At 43.1% G+C, this 19,995-nt stretch overlaps 1 protein-coding gene across 1 annotated transcript; it reads right to left on the bottom strand.

The window, feature by feature from the left end:
- Positions 1-595: 595 nt before the first annotated feature.
- Positions 596-19,995, bottom strand: MUC13 (mucin 13, cell surface associated). The gene is made up of 13 exons (XM_069780926.1): positions 19,782-19,995; positions 18,580-18,630; positions 17,378-17,428; positions 15,639-15,758; positions 14,609-14,715; positions 11,652-11,710; positions 10,091-10,236; positions 8,670-8,795; positions 7,452-7,563; positions 6,325-6,362; positions 4,015-4,102; positions 2,732-2,939; positions 596-1,481 (listed from the first exon to the last, which is right to left on the bottom strand). The coding sequence occupies exons 1-13, from the start codon at positions 19,975-19,977 to the stop codon at positions 1,431-1,433; spliced, it is 1,353 nt and encodes a 450-aa protein (XP_069637027.1). The 5' UTR covers positions 19,978-19,995; the 3' UTR covers positions 596-1,430.

Genomic DNA, 19,995 nt, shown 5'->3' with positions numbered 1-19,995 from the left:
TGCTATTTAAGCTGAAAGACAGGGTTTTTTTTTAGCTGTGTGACATTAGCAGACCCATATGCACAAAGCTGCAATCACAGAAAGCAGCTTGTCCAGCATTTTCAGAGGAGACCCAGCTGCACCAACTACCCAGTTCCCACCTAAAGCGATCACAGAAAATTGGTGCCAGCCTCACAACAATAAACATTTAACCTTCATTAAGATTTGATAATATTCCTGATCAGAACCTCTGAGTGAAAGCTGGGTGCTGATGTAACCAGTCTGTGCACACTTGTGTCTAAACTCTGCACAAGTTTTAACATAAAATAGTCTCTGGAGTTGAAAAAAAAAACCCTTACACCACCGGGCAGCAACATAAGAAAGCCTTGGTACTGAGAAACAGTAATGTTTAATAGGAAAAGTTAATCTGCACATACAAAAAACAAACCACAAAATACAACATGGAATTAAATGATATTTTAAATGAACTTAACCTATAAATATATGTACATATTTGTGCATATATATATATTTTATATATATAAAGAAATGTTAATGCTAGTCAATAGATAATGCATGCTCTGTAGAGTATAGTAAAATGTGGATTCTTTTACAGACAGATTTATTGAGTGTATGTAAGAAATTTAAAAAAACCCATCCATAAGATCATTCAATCAGAACATAAAGAGTGCAAGAGGAAAAAAAAAAAAAAGCTTGCACTTTCCACAGGAGCTGAGAATGTAAAATCAGTGTCATTGTGCAAGATGGAGAACAACAGAGTTTATTTGAAGATGCTGTTTCTTGTCATTGTATTGGGAAGGAAGGCTGCGTAAAAGGTCAGACAAGTACCGTTGTCTCACACAATGCATGTCAGTAGAGATCCAAACAGAATGCTTTCAGATAGGAAATGTTGGGGGGTTGAGGAGGGGAAAAAGACTGTATCTGATACAGTAGAGAGAAACAGGTCAGGTTCTCATGAAGAACAGTTTTGATCTGTTCAAAGCCATGCAGGCTGCCTGTAGCTGAAATGGAGTGAGCACAAATACAGGCAAAGCTCTGGGTGCTGACTTTTTTCAGCATCATGCATATTGCCTGGACCATCTTCCAGAAGAACTGAAAACAGCAGGGTTAAAATCCTGGTATCTTGTCTACCCTCACTCTCTTGCCAATGTACTGGCCTCCTGAAAGAAGCCTAATGTTTATTGGAGTCCGTTAGTTCTTTTAAAAGTCATCTTCTTCTCCATACTCTTTCCTTCATTTTTCCCTTATTTGAGAGAGTTGTCCATGACCTCTTTCAAGCAGGGGTCTTCCTTTCGAAATCTTCAGAGAACCTGGGGTTATGGACTTTGTTGTCTTTTCTGCTGAAGTAACTGCATTGCTGAGAGGCTGTGAAACTCTTTGGTCTGACCCATGGTCGCGATGGACATCCATCCTTCTACCACTCTGGTCACTTAGTATCTGCTCTGCATCCTAAAGCCCTCAGACTCCCGTGATGCTTCATACTACACAGAATTTGGACAAGAAAAGAAAAGAAATAAAGAGTAGCCCTGGGTCAGAGAGCTCCTTTCTCAAAATAGTTCACCGTGTAGCACACTGCACATGATAGCCCTCTCTCTGTGACACACCAGCCCTCAAGGACAACCAAACAGGCAGATTTTCATCAGCAAGAAGTTGACATCTTTGGAAAGTTAGAAATGGCAAAATCTACGTGAATCTGATCAATCAACTAACTAAATAGATGTTTTTCTACTCTTAATTGGCAGCTTTTTAAAAGCGGATTTTGGTTTTTTTAAACATCAGGTTTCTGTGTTGCTTATATCACAGTTTAGGCCTCAATTCTGCAAACATGTAAATGTATTACAACTAAACAGGTTTTCTTCACTAAACAGGGTAGTTTCTTGCACCGCAGAGGTGGAGCTAAAATGTCATTTAAACACAATTTGAATGGACAATGTGCTTCCTATTTACTCGATGCATGCAGAACCCAGCAAATCAATCATATCACAGCATAGCACTTCTCAAGCCTCTGCTTCCTCCACAGCTCCCTTGCAGGGTTCAAGGATAAAACAGGCCGTTTTTTCAGAACACAGCTTTCAGCTAATGACATGCCTCTGCTGAACAGGCTCCCCTGGGCTATATCAATGCAAAAGCTGTGCTAGCTTTTTCATGGCACTTGACACTTACCCCTTTGCAATGCTGCAGCAACTGCAGAGGGTCTTGCTGTGAACTAGGCATTGGCAGAGTGGGTGGGAGGACACCGACCCACTGGGCAGCTGTGCCAGCTTAAGCTGACTGTGAATCTTGCATGAGGCTGCAACTGGGAAGTGCCAGTGCAGCACCTATTGACACTACAACCAGCTTAAAAGCAGCACAGGTTACAAGAGCCTGTGATGTTTGCATGCGCGCCTGTGCTGAAGGACGTGTTTGGTCAATGCGGACAAATGTCCTACAACACAGCAGACCACTGCCCAGCCAAACTGTTGCTTTGACCCTTGCTTTTCACATATCCCTCCTGTGACTCAAGGATGACTACTGGGGCTTTAGAAAGGTCTTCATAAGGTGAGTGCTGATCTCTGTATTCAGGGAAATTTTTTTCAGCTGCATCTACACTTGTTTGGTTGCCTTTGCACCACTTTGGCCTTCTAGATCAAGGGAGGATGGACAGAGTGGAGTTTAGGTTCCAACAATGTCTGTAGCCCGTAATGCTACAGTTCAGGAACGCAATTCTCGTAGGCCTGTGTGAAATACTTACCAAATCTTCATAATCCCTCTCTGGAAAATGACGTCTATTTGCGGAACACATCTCATATGGGTTGTTTGGCTGATATCCTGGGTTTCCATGGCCAGAAGTGGTCTGGACTCTGGGGAACATTGTGGTCTGTCCGTCATCAGAGGTATCTGGGTTGGAATTTCCTGACTTTATCAGTCTTTTCTTCTCTGGATCTTGTTTGCGTTGGGCTCTTCAGAGGAAATGAAAGAACAAAAGAAGTTTTAAAAGACATTTTAGTGTGCCTTACTGAGTAAGTCCAACTTATTGAGTTATCCACTCCCACCTTATTTTGAATGCTCAGTCCTGTTCTGAAACATGCAACATGCAAGATTTTTCTAGCATACCTATTGCAAAACACTTGTTATCAATGATAGGGTACAAAGATTGGTGTCTCTTATCACAGGTGGGGCTAAGCTGCTAGGAGAGACAGAGGGGGACTTTGGCCTCTTTTAACTAGTTCCTAGAGTGAAGGAGTTTCCTTAACCACCACTAGCTCTAACTGACTGTTCAGAGGAAGAAATGAGGCATTCATTAGGCCTGATTAAGAAAAGTTGCCCTCATGCCTGCAGCGAAAGCTGGACACTCAAATGATGCATTTGGATTCTCTGTGATCACAAGTCCATACACCCCACACACACTTGGCACCCGCTTGTGCACCTGCTGGCGAGCTATGCCTGCTATGGGCGGTCTTGTAGGCATCTTTACCTGGGCAGTGCTGAGAGCAAAGGCAGAGGAGCTGCTTGAGAATTTCTATATTTATTGTGTGGAGAGAAGTGAGGAGGTGCAACTGTAATTGGGAATTTGCTAGTACACTGGGAATAGCAAGCTTTAAAGAGATGCTTGGCTGGAAATGCTTGCCTGTATTGAGCTGAAAGGAGCATGCCAGGCCTTGAGCTGAAGTGCTAGCAGGGAAAGCTGCAGAGGGTCTGAATTTGGGCCACACAGTCTTCTGATATTAGCATCCTTTGTCCATCTCATCCAGATGCCATATCAGGACTGGCTAGGGCAGGATTATAATTAGTGGGTCAGATGTGTATTCTGAAGACTTGGCTAAAGCTTTCTGAATTCACAGCAAGAGAACAAATACTTCTGGGAAGAGCACACAGGCAAAACCAAATTCTAATGGCTACATGACTTAAATGAACTTGTCTGCCCAACTAGGCATGCAACCATATTCACAGCCCTGCCCCTCACTAAATTTCTGCTTAGCTCTCTACGTACATGCAGAAATGCAGCTTCTATTCAATTGTAAGAAATAATCTTACCTTACTGAAACAATAGAGACTGCTATCACTAAACTCAGGATAATGGCTCCAAACACTGTACCCACTATTATAAGGATGAGTTCACTATCTGGAAACAAACAAACAAACAAACAAACAAACAAGAAACATCAATTGAAAACTCATGGTAAATATTGAAAACCAAGTCCTGTCCCTGTCCTCTTACTATGAAAGAGAGAAAGAGAGAAAGGAAGAAAGGAAGAAAGAAAGAAAGAAGAAAATATGAAAGAAATAGAAAGAAAGAAAGAGAAAGAAAGAAAGATGAAAGAAATATGAAAGAAGATGTTATTCATTCCCAGGCTTCTGGTGCTGTCTCAGTACAACTGTCTGTGGACACAGAAAGATGTACATTAAGGAACTGATCTGCATTAAACACCATCTCTTCTGGATGGCTATTTTGATCCCAGCTCAGGGTCCTAATCTCATGCACTGAATGGCTTCACATAGTTATAGCTGAGGGACAGGAACAACTGGGAGGGTGTAGGGGTTGCTTAAGCTAGTATTGCTGCTAAAATAAGTAGTTAGGCATCAAATAGGCTCTTGTCATGCCCTAGGCACATAAGGCACACCAATCCGAGGTGTCTATTATGTGGCACTATGAACACTGCATAAATATGCTATATCTGAATAAATGTTTGGCAAGGAAAATTCATTTTCACTGATCTTGCTGCAGAACCAGCATGACTAAGGGAGGAAGACATGGATTCTGTATATCTTCCTTCAACTGTGAATGGAATTGCTATTAAAACCTGGTCTTAGCTCAGCATAGCCATGGTAAGAAAAAAAAAAAGATAATTGTGTCCTCCAACACATAATTTCAAGACAAGCGTGTGAAGAGTAAGACAGTCTCTTGAGCTACCCAACCTTACTGGTGATACCTACTTGAAGATCCCAGTCTGGATTTATGAGTTTGCCATTTAATACACTGAATGCCTGTACTGGAGATACACAACATGAAACCACCAACTGTGCCATTACCAGCAGAACAATCCAGCACATTTAATCATAGGACCATACATCGAGACAACAGGGAATATGATTAGTTGAAAGAACGTTATGCCAAACACATCTGTAAAGTATCTTTGGTTATTGCTCAGCAAACTTTTTATATCAATACCCACTCAGTGCTATATGGAGAAGATGTGGCTATTAATGGAGTTTGTTATCAGCATGTCTCAAATTCATGTTTAAATTCAGAATGTGTTGATTTTGTGCTGATTTAGCATTTTCATTTGCTTTATGAAAAAAGCCTTAACATTCCCAAAACTTTCTCTAGAAAAATATGTTCCATGTGATAAAAAATATCCTTCCTGCCAAACATTTATACCTAGCAAGATTCACTGTGCTGCACTACAACTACCGTTAGCCAATCTCCAAAAATTTTAGGCAAAACCAGAAAAAAACCCTTGAAGATCTCATTGCGGCAGACACAGGTACGTTAAACGTATATTAACATGTATAAGTTTAAGAATGCAGCAGTGTGAGACTCCGAAGGGCCACATGAGGATATAGCTTTTGCACAAATAAAGCCAAAGGAGTTGTGAGAAGTTGTCGTGGTTTAACCCCATAACTGTTTGGTTTTAAGTCTGCCTTTGACTGTATTAGATGTTCCGAGTTTAGGCACATGCAAACACTAGCAGGCATGAAGAATGTCCTCTCCTAATCTATATGATGGTGGAAACTGGAGAAGGTGCAGTGAACAGCTGCAAAACTGACTCAGAAAGGGAAAAAGCTTTGGAAGGCCTGGCTGGTTAGCTTGTCCAGATGATTACAATTATGGGATAACACAGTTGAGGCCATCATCTCTTCACCAGTATACAGTACTAAATACTATGCAGTGCTTGCAAGGTAAAGCACAAACAAGAACCAGTGGTTAGATATTAAAGCAGAAATATTTCAAATGAGAGTAACCCACTGATGTTTTAATAGAGGGAGTGATTAATTACAGGAGAAACTAATCTGTTAGTGGTGCTGAGTTCAGCATTGCACATCTTCAGATGAGGACTAAATGTTTTTCTGTCAAATAACCTGTCTTTGACTAAAAACTACTGGGCTTAATGCAGAGGTAATTAGAGAAAATGCTACTTTCTGTCTGAACATGAGTTTCAAGGAGGATTTTTCCTTCCAGGCAACAATGGAATTTCACTTGTTTTTTTCTAACATTTTCCTGCTATCAATACAGGATGGTGGCACCCCTAAAGACTACTACTTGTTATTTTTATGTCAGTCAGATTAAACATTACCAGATATTTTTCCATTCTATAATTAAAAATCAGAAATTCTTGTACTTACTGTTATTGCAGTTCTCCCCAGAGTAGCCCACTGGACAACTACATGAGGGAAAAAAGAAAAAAGGGGAAAGAAAGAAAAGAAAAGAAGTATAATGTCATTAAGCAGATGATCACAAAACAATAGTGTATTTCCACCTTTTATCAGCAGTTTCTCTGCAAGGTGTGTTCATTAAAGGTTTCCTCTTTAATGCTATCTTAATATTGAATTCTTTAGCTTTATTGTTAGAGTAAAACAATCTGAGATTTTCAGAATGATTGGTGAGCTGGGCTCACCAAACTCAAAGTTTCAGGGTTCTCAGCCTGAAAAATGTTAAAAGGGCCTAATTTCTCCAAAGAACTAAGCCCTACACCTCTGAGCCACTTGGAATTGCTACCCACTCTATCAAAAGCCTCAATATAAGGACTGGTAGCTTTTTATTTTCCTCCCTTACTAGTTTCTTGTATTTAAAATATTTTGACTTTACAGTAAGAAGTGTTCAGTGTGTAGAAGCAGTAACTACAAAAAGAGCGGAATTAATGGATATGGGAAGTAAGGTCCCTCTGCTTATCCACTGGAGCAGAGCACAACCAGTCACTTACTTAGCTTCACTAGCAAACAACACTGCTCTGTTCTGATCCTGAGCTGACAGAAATACCCACAGAGAGAAAACCAAGATGAAATAACATAGGTCTGAAAGTTATCAGGAAACAGAGTCCCCACTGACATCAGTGGAAACTTTCCAGGGATCTGGGGCAAGTCTTGCTCTAATGCCTGTTGCTTGCTAAAAGCTTCAGCATACCAGTTCTCATGGCTCAATTACTCTGAAGGAATAGTTTATGTTTATGTGGGCAACCCACAAAATAAGTGTGAAGTAGTTTATCCTCTTCACTGACTCACAGATGACCTTGGTTCTCCTTGACCTTCCTCTGAAGTATTATGAGTGCACACCAACAGCTAATGCCAAGCAGTTAAAATGCCATAACTTGTGATACCATGGGAATTTGTCTACCTGCTAACCACCTTAGGCACCTCTCTGATTCACCTAGCTGCAGCCTGTTCTTCTAGACAGAGGGTGACCCCATGCTAGATGGTCTTCTTCCCTATCTTTGCCCAGAACACAGGAACGCAAGAAAAAGCTGAGTACTCACGGTACACATTTGTCATTCTTCTTTTCAAAGTTAGGCATGCATTTGCATGTTGGAGTCCCTTTTTCTTTTGCACAGTACTTGTTTTCTTCTGCAGAACAGTCTTTACTGCAATCTGTATTTTCAGAGGGAAAAAATACAGAGTGAATTGAAGATAGCCCCCAAAAAATCAACATTGGAGAAAATCTCCCCCTCCCGCCCCCTTTTTTATTGCACTGTAAACACACAACTTTGTTGTGCTTCAGAGCATCAGAATGGCTTTTTTTAGGGCTATACCTATGTAGAACAGAAACTGAAATACAAAAGCACAAAATTAGAAGTAAATGGTCATTGTTTAAAACCATTCAGCTTCATCAGAATGGAAATCTGGCTAGCCTGCATCTTACATAGGCAAGCCACGACCTGCAGTTTGGTCTCACAGCAGATGATTTGTATTGCAACTGATCTAAAACTGGATCAGATTTAGACAGGTTAGTGGCCACAAAGGCCTTCACTAGATCACATCTCAGTGGCCTTTTTTATAGCCAGCTTTCATTATTTTATCATGAGTATTTGCTATATTTGTTGTTTTTCTTAAAATCTCATATCTTAGACCTTTTTCTGTAGGGTGAAAATTTTAGTGCTCATAACTAGAAAATACAGTACATCTCAGGGCTATGGAGGATAGCTAAAAATATAAACAGAGTACTCATTAAAAGATTCAAAATGAACACGTAAATAAAACCCCAACAACTAACAGTTCCTAAAAATCACATAAAACATTCTTCCCACAAAAAGCTGTCTAAATACAGGTAATGCAATCCTAGAACTACCAATGAGGGACAGAGCTTTAACAGATCGTTGTAGTGCATCATGAGACTTCCACTTCTGTCAGCATCCCCCCATTGCTGCCTCCAGGTAGCATGTAGAATTTATTCCCAAAATATGTCCTAGCAGGGAAGGCTGTGAATCTAGGATCCAATTTGTTCCATCCTTTACCTATTTAGGTTTCAATTCTTACCAAAAGTTTAACAATGCATTTAAAGAGTTGCCTATTCAGGCTTTAGTAGTTTATTCTACTGGAATAGAATTATGGAACCATCTAAAGTGAAACATGAGAATGTGTTTCTGTGGCTTTCTTAAAAAGACACACATTCCCTGATTTTTAGAGGTTAGCCCATTTGTGGAGCGCCCTTTTCAAAAAAGGCCTTTCAGGGATAGATAAAGTAACAAGGTTCTTACCTGAACAAGAACGATCATCCCATTCTGTCTTTGAGAAACTACTTTTGCATACGCATTTTGGAAACATACTTTCTACACAGTTTGTGGTCTGAACATCACATTTAAAAGCAGCACAGTAGGATGTAGCTTTAAAACAGAAACAGGAAGCAAACCTGAGTACTAATAATATCATTTCATAGAAAGCAGTGCACTTGCTCAGTAAATCATAAACCAATTATTTAGCAATTCAGAAAAAAAACTTCTAAGTCCTTTTTTTGGACATCAATACTGCAGGTATTTGAACCAGCCCTTTCTTTTCCCTTGCTCTTTACCAGTTGAGGTCCTGTTTCCATCACATCTTCTGACCTTCTGTTTCTCAGCCTCCTACAACTGCCTCCAAACCTTCCTGTCCTCCAGTCCACAAGAGGGAAATTCTACCCATAAGTTCATATTCTGAACACTGACTTTCTGCCTTACCTTAAAAAAACTATAGAAAACCCCCAGCACTATTCACTTAGTTTTTCTTACAGCTGAACTGTGAGGCCCAGATCCCATACAGTGCTACACAGATATAAATATTTATGGGCATGCAGCTCATTTCATGAGCAATATTAGTATCCTGTTTGCCCAGCATGTTGCTCTTTAGATCCATGTCCTGGTGGTGGGAATGGTTTGCAAACCTCAGTGGGTGGCATGCAGTGGAGGGATGTGATTGCACTGTGCTTTGCGAGCTCGTAGTGTTTCTCTATTTCCCCCTCACATTTAGGACCAGTACACAGGAAATGTCATGACTGAGGTGGATACAGTCACCTTCAGAGACCAAACTCAGGCTATCAGTCATGAAATGGACTCCTTTAATTATTAGCTACAACTTTTGCAAAAGCTGATTTCAAAATAGGAGCTTTTTTTTTTAAGAGAAAAAAGTCCATATTTTATTTAGAAAATCATTCTCCAAATATTATACTTTTAGTAATGCAAGACTTTACTGGTTTAGAACAATTAATCACTTAGCTCAGTAGCTAATCAGTGAGGCCTCATTTCAATTAATTATGGAAAAAGTCTAAAGAGAGTTTCATCCATTTTACCAGTAAAATACCGACTTATTCTCAGAAGCAATATATATGTCTGTATATATTTGGTCCTGATTTTTCCAGCCACTTAACACTCAGCAGATTAAAATCAACATGCCATTGCTTACTTGGGAATAAGCATTTTCCTTCTCTTCTTTACACAGGAAGCAGAAAGCCTTAATAAGACAAAAAAGCCCAGCACGGAATGGTTGAGTCTTCAAAATTACCCAAGATTGAACATTCAGCTCCTAAAAATCAACAAGGCTTGTGGTCTGATGGGCTTTGCTGCACACAGAGATGTTCTAACCAGCTTTGAAGATAGGAACCTCTGTTTCTACTGATTATTTACTCCCACAGTAAGGAATTACATACCTCTGTACTGAGAGACGTAGGGTGAAGTTTCTACTGCATTAGTTACTGCAGAACTAACTGCCTCAGTGTTTACAGTTGAGTTCTCCATAAAAAGGTTTGCCACTGTTACACTCACTGGAAGAGAAGCTCTGCCTTCTTTTACAGGTCTGAAAAGTACAGATGATTGATAGCATCATTTTAAAGTCTCATATAATCCATATGGATAACAAGCTAGATGCACAGACAAGAGAAGATTTCTACCAAACCTCCCTCTCTCCCCTAGCTTCTGCCACCCCACAATGTAGGTAATTACTAAGACACCTGAAAATTAGTTCAAATCTTGCTTAGGAATACATTAATGGCCATCTTTCCAGTAGATCCAGATGTGAATAGGTAGCTGGTAAGCAAAGGCTGTTTGATTTAATGCTAACATCACTCCTTTGTGTGCTGTTGGCACGTAACTGGTATTTTTTTACTGGGCTAACCTCAAGCCATCTGCAGTGTGGAGGACCTTATCTGTTAGACCCTAACTTTTACATGTTCCTATCAGCCTGTGGTGTTATCCAGGCATGACATGGAGAACCCATCCTGAAGCATGGTGAGGATAATTCATGGTATGACCACAACGAATTCAGAAGGGTCTGTTTGCAATGTAGAGGTATCTATGCTAACTGCATCCTGGCTGGGTTGGGTTCAGCTGGACAGCAATCTCCCTGGGGTGAGGTGGAGAACAGCAGTGACTACCTTGTTCCTCAGCTGAACTTCGTGTTGCTGGGATATGCACACAAATACCTTTAAGTGCTAGATTGCGGTAGTGCCTTAAGATGTTACTGTGTCCCATGTGTTTGTCACAACCGCTCTGCTGGAAGTTACTGCCCTCACAACTCTGCTAGAACAACAGTCTGCTTAAGTGCTTAATCCATGGGGTTTGCTGAAAGGGTTTACACTGCTGTGTCTGCTAGCATGCCAGGTTTTGCTTGATGTGGGTTAGGGAGCACTCACAGAGAAGCTGGCAGAGCTCTGGGGACAGTAACGTAACAGATGTGGATGGGAAGAGAGGGATATCTTACAGTGTCTGCCTAGATCAGCAAAGGACCTATGCCTGCAGCTACAGTCACCATAGCCCATTCAATAACATCTTTGCTCAGCCTGCCACCAGGAGAGACCAGCAAATGCACAATGAGATGCAGTGGCCTTCTATAATGAGAGTGTTTCTTAAATTAAACTGGGACTCCAGGTTAGACCTGTTCACAGGAACCTCTGAGTTAACTGTTACCATTTCAGAGACATGTCAGATATCATAGGAACTGCTAGTTATAGCACAGTGCTATATCCTACGCAGTGCTAAAAGTGGGACATGCACTGTGGAGCTCTCTCAGCCATCCAAATTCACAGACATATTGGAAATCCAGGGGGTAAAAATGTCTTTAAAAGTACGAAAAGAATGTCCTCCATTAGCAGGAGGCATACTGAACTGAACTCATCCCATATCCTTTCTTAGACTGAATACTCCATGGGAAACAGATTAAAATGGGGTGTGTGGGAAGCATGTACTGTGCAAAAACCAAACTGACAAACTTACTGAATTTCCACGATGACAGTCTGTTCAAAGCCTGCTAAATATTTGAAGGCATCCTTAAACTATAAAAGAGAAATGAATTGGAGTTAAAGGCAAGCAGAAACATAGACCAAAAGCATATGAACCACTGAGGCTTCAGCTGTAAAGTTTTAATCCAGAACATGCTACTATAGGCACAAATAAAGCAAGCTGATTTGTCACATCCACCGTGCAAGATATTGCAGAAGAGGAGCAGTGGGGTGGTGCTGCAGAACAGGGAATATGGGAGAGCAGTGGAGGAATGGAGAGACAAGAGTTGAATGGATGTCAGGCAGTGCATTAGGGTTGACTGGCTGGATAGCTACAGATACTCCCTTGTAGACTCATCGCTTAGAAGGGCGTCTCTGCGGTACCAGCTGTGGTGGTGCAGCACTCCCCAGGCCACATTGCAATGTCAGAACCAACCAACATTGTGTTCTTTTGCAGTGACTTGGGACAATCTGGTACTTTCTTACCCTGCCTATGGTACAGTGAATCAGGATGATTAGGCACTCCCTAATCATACCTGAAACTCCTGTTGCCTAGAACTGTACCTGAAACTCCTGCTGCTTCGATCATGGCCCGCCTTGGAGGGTGCCAGAATTGCCTGACAAGAATTGTGGCCAGAATGGAAATACACTGACCAAAGTCAATCATCTCGCAACCCTGTAAACAGTGATCGTAAGTGAGACCCTTTGAGCTCTCTGGGATCACTGCAGGCTGCGACTCAGTATCTCCCTCTGAGTTGGGATGCCTCTCAGGGTAGATTTCACAAGGATTTTTAAAAGTATATTTCCAGAGGATTTTAAGTAGTAGATGTCGTGAGGATTTCAAAGAGTAGAATTTGCAAGGATTTCTATGATTGTCTGCTGATAGATGCTGACAAAGAAGGGGTCAAATATCGTCTGCTGACAAATGTCGATGAAGGAAAATGGTGACTGATTCACTACAATTAGATTTCCTGAGGTTTTAAAGATCATTTGGTACTAATAATTTACTATAATTGGCCAAGAGAGAAAAATCTTGATTATAGGTTAACCTCTATATCTGTGTGTGTGTTTGTGTGTGCGTGCAATTTGATTTAGGAAACTTTGTAGTGCTGATAGCAAACTTTATTAAATCACTCTGATAATTGGCAGATATTATATACTGATAAGTATTGTTAAAAATCATATAACCTAATCTTGTGATTTACTGTAATAGTGTTAATAAATCTTAAACTGCTGCTACCTCAAAGTAATGTAGGATCCATAATCACTCATTCCCTGACAAACTGGCATAGTAATTTAATGGGAGTTTTTCCTTACACTTTGTATCCCTTCTACTAGGCATAAACCGTTGTCCAAGTTGGATCTAGCTGCACCTAAGCTCCATCAGGAGTTTAGAAAGCAAGTGGGCCCATTCTGAACCTCATGATTCAATGGGATGGTCTCCCTTACCCTTCTGCATCTCCGCTCTCTGTGTAAATCATTCTAACTCAATTCTAATTTTATTTTACTTTGTATGTTTCTCCCATGTACTAAGTAATAGAGTAAACCTTGCTGTCAAACTTTGTAATGTCGCACTTTTACAAAGTCACATTAAGAAAATCACTTTTGCTAATATCTTTGATGGTGATTCTTTAAGTGATCTAAACCTCTCCTTTCGTGACACCGACCTATGTGTAACTAGAGGGAAGAGGGAGAATTAGGCATCCTTACAGATGTCATATGTCCCTAAGATGCAGTGAAGTAGGATCATCAGGGGTTGATCTTGTGGGGAGAAGCACAGCACTCCTGAAAGCACTGGGGCCTGGATGAGGTCAGTAGAAAAGTCACTGCTCTCCCTCAGCCTGTGTGAAGCAGGGAACAACTGGTGGAGGCAGCAGCCTCCAACTGCCACACAAGCAGGCGTCACCGTGAGAAAAGGATGAGATGTCTAAGTCAACTGAAATGAAAGATAAACTATCATTCTTTGTAATAAATATTGTTTTCTATGCAATTTTCACTTTTGCATGCTATTGCATATCTATTCTAGTGCTGCATATCATGCCCTTCTATAGCCATGTCATGAAAAGACGTTGGACAAAAAAATAGAGGAAAATATTTTTTAACATTCTGGAGAGGTAATTTTGGGTTATTTTCTGATAAAACATTCATAGGAAGCAATATAATAACATGAAGAATTTGATAACCATTTTTTATGAATTCTGATTAATATTTGGTGAATATATTTTGATCAGCTGTCTGGTAGAGTTGCATACCTCTTCTTCCTTACTTTCAGAAACCAACATAAGCAAATCCACTTGTTTCAACATGACAGTAAAAATTAAACTGTTCGTCTTATTTCTCCAGCAAATCCTTTACCAGATTTTTATCTATAATCATAGAATGCTCAAAATGTGTAATATCCATTTCAGTAATAGCATTAAAATACTAATCCTGGTATGCTTATGGAAGAGGCTTATTATTTAGGTATTTAGACACAGCTGGACAGCCATCCTGAAAAGTTTGTGCTGTGTGGAAACAATAGTTTTCATTAAAAAAAAAAAATAAAAATGTTAATTTTTACTCATACCACCGAGTATTACTGAGCCCCTAGCAAACAGCAGAGATCAGAAACTAAATGGGTTGGAAAACTTCACTCAGCCCCATGGTTTCTGGAGAGGGAATGGTGAAAGATACAGAGCAATTTATGTGAGAACTTCCCAGAATAGAATTGGCACTAAAAATGCATATATTCCTTATTTCAGGTACATCACTTCAGCAAGAGCCATGCATGTACTCATCTGAGGGCAAAAATCAAGTCTTTTATGAATAGGTCTAAACTATTGTGAAGCATTCGCTGAAAGAAGTAGATTTCTCAAGTGAAACCACATTAAAGGCAGCATGTATCCCCTCTGTCTGCATGACATTCAGGATAGCCTTAAATAAACAGAAAAAAACCAAAACATCGTCACTCACAAACTTTGTTGTATTTTGGAACACCTCTTCATACTGCATGGAATTTACAGTTTGAACGCTATCACTGTAAAATCCTTTCAGTTTAATGACCCCTGGGTATATTTTCCCTGGAATGAGAACAGAGAATATTAATTAATTAGAAAGCATTCAACTGAGTCGGGTTTCACCTTAGAGTTCTCCAGCTTTCAGAGATAGGGAAATACAATGCAGAAATCAATCAGTGCTATTTTTCATATACTGGAGGAATCAGTAGCAAACAAATATTTGCTCAATCAATCCAGTTACAATGGGGGATGTACTCTGGCTACCTGAGAAGCAGGCAGGATCCTGGGCTCAACCAAACTGGCCAAACTATGAAACTGAATAACATCAAACTGTAAGCATGGCCTGAAGCTAACAAAAGACTCCATCTGAGGTGTTACAGCATTTAGTGAGAAAATACCTATATTAAGGACTCCAAAGTTGCAGCCACTAAGCAGCTAACGTGGTTCACCGTATCTGAAAAAGCAATTCAGTGTCTACCTGCTTCTTTGGGCTCACAAGTAAATTTGAGAATCCTGCTTGTTGCCACTTAAAATAAGAAGCCGCATTGGTCACATGCTTGGCCTTCAGCGGTATCTCAGAGATGCGTTTCAGCAGGACTGTGATGAGTGTTCAGCAATAGGGAAAATCAAGCCGGTTGTTCATAGGTCTTCATGAGTTTGGGCTTTTTAAAATCCTGGCCACTGATATTGATGTCAGGTTTACGCTTGCATTTTTTTCTGCTTTTGACTCATTTTAATCTCCAGTACCCCTGACAGAGAACTCACCTTCTTTCCCTAGCACATAAATCTCTTTGGCTGTTACTTTTTTGTGAGATAACAATCTAGGTCATTGTAGCAGTGGCTGTCTGCAAAGCAAGGCATTATTCAGCAGTAACTTTCCCAGACTGATTATGTTTTCAGTTATGAGAACAAGGGATATGGGAAGAAAAATTCACCTGAGCAGTTATCTACGAACTAAAAATATAGATTGCCCTTCTGTAACTCACCTTTGTGACAATCCTTGTTTCTATAGTAGAATCCATATTGGCACACGCAAGTAAAAGTGCTATATAAAGCAACACATTTAGCCAATTTTTCTCCACAAGAGTCTGGGTTGCACAAGTCCCCTGATACAAAGATGAAAGATAGTGACGTCAGGATTTCTATGAAATTGCAATAACCAGTTCATATATAAAGTAGTTCATATATTAAATAGTTCATATATACTTCTACTAAAGGAAACTACCAGGTATGTTTTATAGAGCAGAGATGCATTTAAAGAGCCCATGGCTATGTCTTGTTTGCTTAATGTCTGTATAGTAACTGTTTTCCCTACAGAGTCCAGCAGGATATCACAGTGAGGACACAGAGTAATGCTGAAATTCATTATCTGTCATACTGAGCATTCGCAATGGAACTCTACTTAATACAACTAAAACCAAAACAAACAAAGTATATTGAGGGTTCCCAAAATCAGTGATTAAGTTAGAAAAAGGCAAACTACAATAACCTGTGCATCTTTAATACTGCACTTGTATGTACTTGCATTATTATAATACAGTATCATGGTAGGCTCTTTTAACACAGACACATTAATAAAATAAAGGCTCGCAAATTAATCATTATAGTATACATAGCAGCATACTCTGATATCTATTGAGGTAAGGAATTTGTTGCAGAGCTTACAGCTGTCAACAGTTGTCTTTTTTGTAGGGTATGCCCTTTGCCTAAAATGGCCACAGTTATAATTTCTCTGAGTAGCTATATATTCAGAAAGGATTTTAGAGTATGTATTTCATATCTATACATATTTCATTAGTTTATAAGTAATCAAAAGTTATATTTCAATATACATTATATATCAGATAGTAATTACAATTTTCTTATAGGTCACCAAATTCTGCTTTTCACCCTGCCTGCTTTCATTACTTAAATTCATAGGTATGTTCTCATAGATGAGGCAGAGAGTTTCTGCGCAACGTGGAAAAACAAAGTAACTCTCTTCCATCTCCCCAAAAGTGGAAAGGAAAAAACTTAATGAACTTTCATTGCCTAGAGGGCTCATCTCCAGATGTTATGTTTCCAGAGCTCCTCCTGAAGATGAATACTTTTTCTGGAGTAAGGAATCCCAATCAGAAAGCCTGCAACAACATCTCCAAAATTCTCCCCTTCCAGCAAAAGCCAGCAGGGAAGAGTGGAGAGATGTCACAGCATAAATGGGAGCTATTTATTATCTCCCCTGGAAAGTCGCACTGGGGTCGGACTTTGGCAGAGCTTGGAGGATTGCTGGGATGGAACTCTCCATGCTCCCTGGCCGTGACCCCAGGCACTCAGCCCCATGCTGGTTTGTGCCCCGGCTCCCTCCCTGCCCGTGCTCCAAGCAGCCACAGGAACAACTCCCTGGAGGTCCCAGTCATGGGCTTGCCCTGGGCGCCTCCTCTGCAGGGATCCTCTTGCACTCGGGACTGGTGCAGGAGGCTAAGGCACCAAGCAGGAAAAGAGCAGCCTCTCTCTTCTAATCTTCCCCAACACTTTCCCTGTTGCAGCAAAGGCCAACAAGGAAAGAGGGAGGAGTGGAGAGCGTTCCCAGCCTTGATCTAGGCACCTTTGTCTCCCCTGGGAGAGGAACCCGCAGGAAAATGGGAAGGGGGTCTTGCCCCTGCCTGTGGGGCCTGCAGAGCTCCCTCGGACTGAGTTACTCCAATCTATCCTCGGAAAGGGATGACTGAGGCCCTTTGCTCCTTACCTGAAGCTGTTGTCATCACAGGTGTGGTAGTAGTATTTCCAGTGCTGTTTCCTGATGAAAGGAAAAGGAGACGGTAGCACAGCTTAGTGTTGTGTGTTGGAAAAGTCTTGGGGAACTCTGTGTGCGCAGGACAACTCTGAGCAGGTAGAGTGGGGGACTTGCGTGGGGCTGAGCAGCCACAGCCCCGGGCAGCCATGTCCTGACTTTGGGCTCTCCCTGGCCATGATGGCTCTGTCGTCTGACATGTCCATGGCCCCTTCTCCCCTAGATCCCAAGGCTTGAGCATGTGCCCCACACAGGCAGTGTATTGCCCCCAGCTCAGCTGCACTCACTGCCCACAGGCAGCTCAGCCACCGGCACACGCGTGTCTCCTTGCAGGAAAGCCCCCTCTGCCCACCCAGGGTGGCACCACACGGCCAGGACCGGCTGCCAGAGCAGGTCGAGGGGTGCCATCAGACTGAGTACAGCCAGCACACCCTCTGCTCCCCCACAGAGGCCTTCTCCCCAGGATCACTCGGGTGGAAGTTTGAGGCAGCCGGTAGCTCCAGATGGTGGGCAGGCATGATGGGAACGGGGGGTGCTGGCAGGAAGAATGCGCTCGCCCAAGGGCACCGTGGAGGAAGAGGTGAGGGGTGGGCAGGCTTCCCCAACTCAGGGTGACGCCAGCAGGAGATCTGACAAACCTCGATGGGACCCCCAGCACCATGCCGGGACAGGGGGCTTGGCCAGGTATGGAGGATTCCTGGGAGGGAACTCTCCATGCTCCCTGGCCGTGACCCCAGGCACTCAGCCCCATGCTGGTTTGTGCCCCGGCTCCCTCCCTGCCCGTGCTCCAAGCAGCCACAGGAACAACTCCCTGGAGGTCCCAGTCATGGGCTTGCCCTGGGCACCTCCTCTGCAGGGATCCTCTTGCACTCGGGACTGGTGCAGGAGGCTAAGGCACCAAGCAGGAAAAGAGCAGCCTCTCTCTTCTAATCTTCCCCAACACTTTCCCTGTTGCAGCAAAGGCCAACAAGGAAAGAGGGAGGAGTGGAGAGCGTTCCCAGCCTTGATCTAGGCACCTTTGTCTCCCCTGGGAGAGGAACCCGGAGGAAAATGGGAAGGGGGTCTTGCCCCTGCCTGTGGGGCCTGCAGAGCTCCCTCGGACTGAGTTACTCCAATCTATCCTCGGAAAGGGATGACTGAGGCCCTTTGCTCCTTACCTGAAGCTGTTGTCATCACAGGTGTGGTAGTAGTATTTCCAGTGCTGTTTCCTGATGAAAGGAAAAGGAGACGGTAGCACAGCTTAGTGTTGTGTGTTGGAAAAGTCTTGGGGAACTCTGTGTGCGCAGGACAACTCTGAGCAGGTAGAGTGGGGGACTTGCGTGGGGCTGAGCAGCCACAGCCCCGGGCAGCCATGTCCTGACTTTGGGCTCTCCCTGGCCATGATGGCTCTGTCGTCTGACATGTCCATGGCCCCTTCTCCCCTAGATCCCAAGGCTTGAGCATGTGCCCCACACAGGCAGTGTATTGCCCCCAGCTCAGCTGCACTCACTGCCCACAGGCAGCTCAGCCACCGGCACACGCGTGTCTCCTTGCAGGAAAGCCCCCTCTGCCCACCCAGGGTGGCACCACACGGCCAGGACCGGCTGCCAGAGCAGGTCGAGGGGTGCCATCAGACTGAGTACAGCCAGCACACCCTCTGCTCCCCCACAGAGGCCTTCTCCCCAGGATCACTCGGGTGGAAGTTTGAGGCAGCCGGTAGCTCCAGATGGTGGGCAGGCATGATGGGAACGGGGGGTGCTGGCAGGAAGAATGCGCTCGCCCAAGGGCACCGTGGAGGAAGAGGTGAGGGGTGGGCAGGCTTCCCCAACTCAGGGTGACGCCAGCAGGAGATTTGACAAACCTCGATGGGACCCCCAGCACCATGCCGGGACAGGGGGCTTGGCCAGGTATGGAGGATTCCTGGGAGGGAACTCTCCATGCTCCCTGGCCGTGACCCCAGGCACTCAGCCCCATGCTGGTTTGTGCCCCGGCTCCCTCCCTGCCCGTGCTCCAAGCAGCCACAGGAACAACTCCCTGGAGGTCCCAGTCATGGGCTTGCCCTGGGCACCTCCTCTGCAGGGATCCTCTTGCACTCGGGACTGGTGCAGGAGGCTAAGGCACCAAGCAGGAAAAGAGCAGCCTCTCTCTTCTAATCTTCCCCAACACTTTCCCTGTTGCAGCAAAGGCCAACAAGGAAAGAGGGAGGAGTGGAGAGCGTTCCCAGCCTTGATCTAGGCACCTTTGTCTCCCCTGGGAGAGGAACCCGGAGGAAAATGGGAAGGGGGTCTTGCCCCTGCCTGTGGGGCCTGCAGAGCTCCCTCGGACTGAGTTACTCCAATCTATCCTCGGAAAGGGATGACTGAGGCCCTTTGCTCCTTACCTGAAGCTGTTGTCATCACAGGTGTGGTAGTAGTATTTCCAGTGCTGTTTCCTGATGAAAGGAAAAGGAGACGGTAGCACAGCTTAGTGTTGTGTGTTGGAAAAGTCTTGGGGAACTCTGTGTGCGCAGGACAACTCTGAGCAGGTAGAGTGGGGGACTTGCGTGGGGCTGAGCAGCCACAGCCCCGGGCAGCCATGTCCTGACTTTGGGCTCT

This window comes from Haliaeetus albicilla, chromosome 4 (genome assembly GCF_947461875.1).
Source record: "Haliaeetus albicilla chromosome 4, bHalAlb1.1, whole genome shotgun sequence".
Taxonomy (NCBI): domain Eukaryota; kingdom Metazoa; phylum Chordata; class Aves; order Accipitriformes; family Accipitridae; genus Haliaeetus; species Haliaeetus albicilla.
Note: the sequence above shows the minus strand (reverse complement) of the source record. Positions and strands in the feature narration are given on the sequence as shown.